General features: G+C 31.5%; 1 protein-coding gene across 2 annotated transcripts; it reads left to right on the forward strand.

Annotated features, from left to right (window-relative positions):
- Positions 1,043-3,707, forward strand: LOC109361520 (cytochrome P450 71A1-like). 2 transcript variants are annotated; one of them, XM_019606993.1, is made up of 3 exons: positions 1,043-1,766; positions 1,866-2,062; positions 2,839-3,707. In XM_019606993.1, the coding sequence occupies exons 1-3, from the start codon at positions 1,166-1,168 to the stop codon at positions 3,451-3,453; spliced, it is 1,413 nt and encodes a 470-aa protein (XP_019462538.1). In that variant the 5' UTR covers positions 1,043-1,165; the 3' UTR covers positions 3,454-3,707. The 2 variants fall into 2 exon arrangements, with proteins under 2 accessions (XP_019462538.1, XP_019462537.1); XM_019606992.1 differs by having other exon boundaries at positions 1,044-2,062.

Raw genomic sequence — 5,111 nt, forward strand, 5'->3', positions numbered from 1 at the left:
CTGTGAGATTAGTTACTTACTCATAGATGATGGATATACTCTTAGTTAATCATATGACAAACAATAAATCGAATCAACTCAATATTCGTTCGAAACTCGACTTATTATTTAGCTTGACAAACTTGATTCATAAATCAAATGAGCAAAACTTAAGTTGGAAATTGAACTCCTAAAATTAACGAGCTGAACTTAAGCTGAATACAATTCGACTCGTTAGATTCGTGAATTGACTCGATATGTATATATTTATTTATATATAAACTAATTTATTATATTCATTGTTATTATATATGACGCATGCATTATTTTTTATGTTAATCGTTCATTGTTATTATATCATTCTTATTATAACTTTGTGCATCATTTTTTAAAATTGATTAATTATTAGAGTTGTATGTCCAAATGAACTAATTTGAGCCGAGTTAAACAATTTGTGAACTTTAATTGAGCCGAATTTGAATTGAAAAAATAACTTGTATCGAATTCGAGTCAAATTTTAAGGTGAGCAAATCCTGATCGAGTTGAGCTCTAATTCGACTCAACTCATTTTCAGTCACATCTATCACTATCACAAGAATCTTACAACTCACTTAACCTTATCTTACAATATCATACTACATCATTCCCTAACACACAACTCATCACACCATGATAACAAAGTGGTTAGAAGAATAATACAAGAAGTATATAAATCTAACACTTAGGCATGCGATGTGACTTCTCACCAGAAATATTTTAATATGTGATTTAATAATGTTTAATGGTTGTTATATATTGATATGCAAAGTAGTTAATTGCATAAGTCTTGCTTGTCTTCACTGAAATCTTGTTTCATACTCCAATGACGTAGTCAACCCATTAAAAGTTTATATCATTGGTGATGTTTCTTTTATTAAGATATGGAAAGAAGATCTTTCAGCAGTAAGGTAGTAAAAATATAGCTATTTAAAATTCTTAAGATATGGAAAGAAGCTCAAGTTGGATTTCTGAATTATAATAATTCATATGAACTAAAAGGATGAAGGGTATTCCCTGTTAAGTTCTTGTTCTCCTCGCCTGCACACCAGCATCGTGAGATTATAGAGAAAGAAAAAATGTATATATCAACATGTGTACTGTGTTCTTTTTCATCATAGTTGGTAACTTGGTATACTCATAGGTAACAATGTTGTCAACACTCCTATTTCTTCTATGCCTTACTCTTCCTATACTTGTATTTTTCTTCATTCACAATCACAAAAACAATAAGAACCCACCTAGTCCACCTGGTCCTAGAGGACTTCCCATAATTGGAAATCTTCTTCAACTAGACAATACTAAACTTCATCTTCAACTATGGAACCTCTCAAAGAAATATGGTCCTATATTTTCGCTTCAACTCGGTTCAAGGCCAGCCCTTGTAATTTCCTCACCAAAACTAGCCAAAGAGGTTTTGAAAAACCATGGCCTAGTTTTTTCTGGAAGGCCTTCTTTCCTTGGCCAACAGAAATTGTCCTATAAAGGGTTAGAGATATTTTTTTCACCATATAGTGATTATTGGAGAGAAATAAGAAAAATTTGTGTTGTTCATATCTTTAACTCCAAGCGTGTAACAAGTTTTTCATCTATAAGACAATATGAGGTTAAGCAAATGATAAAAACAATATCTAGGCATGCTTCTTCTTCAAAAGTCACAAACTTGAGTGAGTTAATGATTTCTCTTTCAAGCACTATAATTTGTAGGGTTGCTCTTGGGAGAAGGTATGAAGATGAAGGAACAGAAAAGAGTAGGTTCCATGGGCTATTCAATGAGTTTCAAGCAATGATGACAGCTTTTTTTGTATCAGATTATATACCCTTCATGGGTTGGATTGATAAACTTACAGGGTTGCATACACGTTTAGATCGAATTTTCAAGGAGATGGATAAGTTCTACCAAGAAGTCATTGATGAACGTGTTGATCAGAATAAGCAATATAGAGAGGAAGAGGGAGAGGTTATAGTTGATGTCTTACTTCATCTGAAGAAGCAGCGTTTGTTTTCGGTTGATCTCACTTATGATCATATCAAAGCAGTGCTCATGGTATGATCTCTTAATCTATGAACCACTCATACCAATAGTATTGTATATGAAAAGTAGATACACATATTTTTAGAAAATGAAGGATACAATATGACATAGGATACGAATCTTTAAAATATTCAAGTATTTGTCCTCTCAATATTTTAAATTGCGATTATGATCGTGATTGTGGTTATAGTTGTGATTACTGTAACTCTAGTTGTTGTGATGCGGCACTTGAAGTATGAATTATTTTATGATTTCAAAATATTTTTGAATCTGATGTAGCCCGATATAACTTAAATGCGGTCTAATACAGTTGCGCTGCAGCCTGATATAGTTATACATTATTGTGATTTGGAGTCACACTGTAATTGGTTGCAGTGTGATGCTAATTTGGCCGTCACTACAAAAGTTATATTGTAGCTGCATTACATGATGCGGTCCACAATCTGAATCATTAATAACTCTTAATTATATTTTACTTTTCCTATGCTTTCATTTTCTTTAGTAAATACATATACACTCTCAATTTTGCAGCGATTGTGAAACTCTTTGGTGACCTTGGAGTGAAATTCATTGCTCTTTGAGTTCCTAGTAGTTTTTGCTGAGTATAATCACTTTACAAAATCTGTGTTTGTCAAACTAATTGGTTCTAGAGACTAACTTGCTTCAAATGGATGTTAATGATTAAACAAATATGTTTGCAATTAACTTCTTTTCTACTCAATGATTGTATAGATGTAAATTATTAAACAATACTAATCACAAGTGATACTAAACTTCTTTCCTTATAGGATATTATTGTAGCATCAACAGATACCACTGCAGCCACAATAGTATGGGCCATGACAGCACTAATAAAAAACCCAAGAGTAATGAACAAAGTACAAGAAGAAATTAGAAAGTTTGAAGGTGAGAAAGATTTTATAGATGAAGATGATATTCAAAAGTTTCCTTATTTCAAGGCAGTGATGAAAGAGACATTGAGATTGCACCTACCAGCCCCACTACTTGTTCCAAGAGAAGCAAATGAAAATTGCATTATAAATGGCTACCAAATTAAAGCCAAGACAATAGTTTATGTGAATGCTTGGGCTATTCATAGGGATCCTGAGGCTTGGAAAGACCCACAAGAGTTTTATCCTGAAAGATTCTTAGACAGTGCTATAGATTTTCAAGGACAAGATTTTGAATTAATTCCTTTCGGAGCAGGTCGTAGAGTTTGTCCGGGTTTGCCCATGGCAATTCCGGCATTAGATCTTATTCTTGCTAATCTCCTTTATTCCTTTAATTGGGAATTACCACCTGGAATTGTAAAGGAAGATATCGATTTGGAAGTATCGCCTGGACTTACTCAACACAAGAAGATTCCTCTTTGCCTTTATGCCAAGAACTATATGAGTGTATAATCAATGGAAAATTTTAGAGTGTATGAAGAAAATATTTGTCATGAACAATAGTCTTTGAATACATTTGTGATGTGTCTTGTTAGTGTGCTTTGGAAAAATAAGTTTCTAGTTCTCAATGCTAGAAAATTGTAAGTCAGCAAAGAATTGTAAACAATTTACTAATATGTATAGTAATGCTACCACTACTAGCATAAGCAAGTGCGTTTATGATGGCTGTAATCAAGTTATTTTGAAATGAATTACTACTTTTTCTATGCATATTGTATGACAATAAAAAATTGTAAAAAATATATTAATGTGTATATTAATGCTACCGTTCCTAGCATTAGTTAGTGTATCTATGATGGTTGCAATAAAGTCATTTTGAAATGAATTATTACTTTTTCTATGCATATTGAGATTGATTTCTCTATTTAGACATCAGCATGGTATCTGTTTAATTATCTATATAGCCATTGTATTATTTTTATTTGGAACAATAGTATGATATCTGTTTAATTATCTATACTTAAAATGATATTCTATAAAATAGGAAAATTAATACGATGTTTAACTTTATAACATTATTGTAATTTATAAATATATATTTTGTAGATATCACTCCATTTTTTATTCAAAGTCATAACATAATGTTTATTATTTTTTTATTATAAGTTATTTTGTAAAATAATTTTTATATGTGGCTTCTTACCAAGCCAAAGATCCCAAAAAAGATAAAAAAAATAAGGAAAAACGGATGGCTATAACGCCTTGTAAGCTCGGCCCAAACACAGTTCTATTGAAGTTTGGCCGCTCCGGGTTAAAAAGCACGGATTTAGTAAAAGTTACAAAATATAATATTCAAGCCCCATAAATTTTCGAACTTTGGTGGGTCTGTCCAACCAGGACCGTCCATTTTGACACTTCTACCTTAAAGTTTCACCATATAATATGTAAGATATTTTTCTTCTCCCTAACTCATCCTTTTTAAAAAAATTCACTTTATCGTTTCATTTAAGATAATCTAGGCACTAAATTAATGTGAGCACGTGACTTTATTTAGAGAAGAGTTATTATTTCTCTTGTTTGAGTCTTTTTTTTGCTTCACCCTTGAATTTTCCAACGTCCCCTTTCTGATTTAGAAACATTCCAATTTTTCTAAAAAATAACCCCATTTTATCTTCATCAATATCATATAAATCTAAACTATATTCATCTTTTACCAAAAAGACTATATTCATCTTGTGGTTCTTCAAACATTTTCCACTCTCGATGATGTTAATTAAATGACAATCTCTTTCTTCTTTCAATAAGTTTCTTCTCAAGTGATAGATGTTTGACTTCCATTTTATACTTGTTTAGCTTCATGAATAATGTAACAATGTGATGTGAGTCAAATGGGGGTCACATTGTGGAGTTTTATTTAATATAGTGTGGGTCTTTTATCCTACGTGTAGTTTAAGTTATTTTTATTATTTTTAATAAATCATTGTAATTCTTATGGATTGTTGCCTCTTGAGGGAAAGGCATGGAATTATTTATTTCCATATAGAGACCAAGCCGTCTGGTAACTTCCTTTTCGAGAAGGCGCATGATTCAATTTAATTGCAAGGGATTGTGACTTGCCAAATAAGAGAAAATTCCAATAAAATTAAGGCACATGGTAAGAAATTAAAATA

This window comes from Lupinus angustifolius, chromosome LG12 (assembly GCF_001865875.1).
Source record: "Lupinus angustifolius cultivar Tanjil chromosome LG12, LupAngTanjil_v1.0, whole genome shotgun sequence".
Lineage (NCBI taxonomy): Eukaryota > Viridiplantae > Streptophyta > Magnoliopsida > Fabales > Fabaceae > Lupinus > Lupinus angustifolius.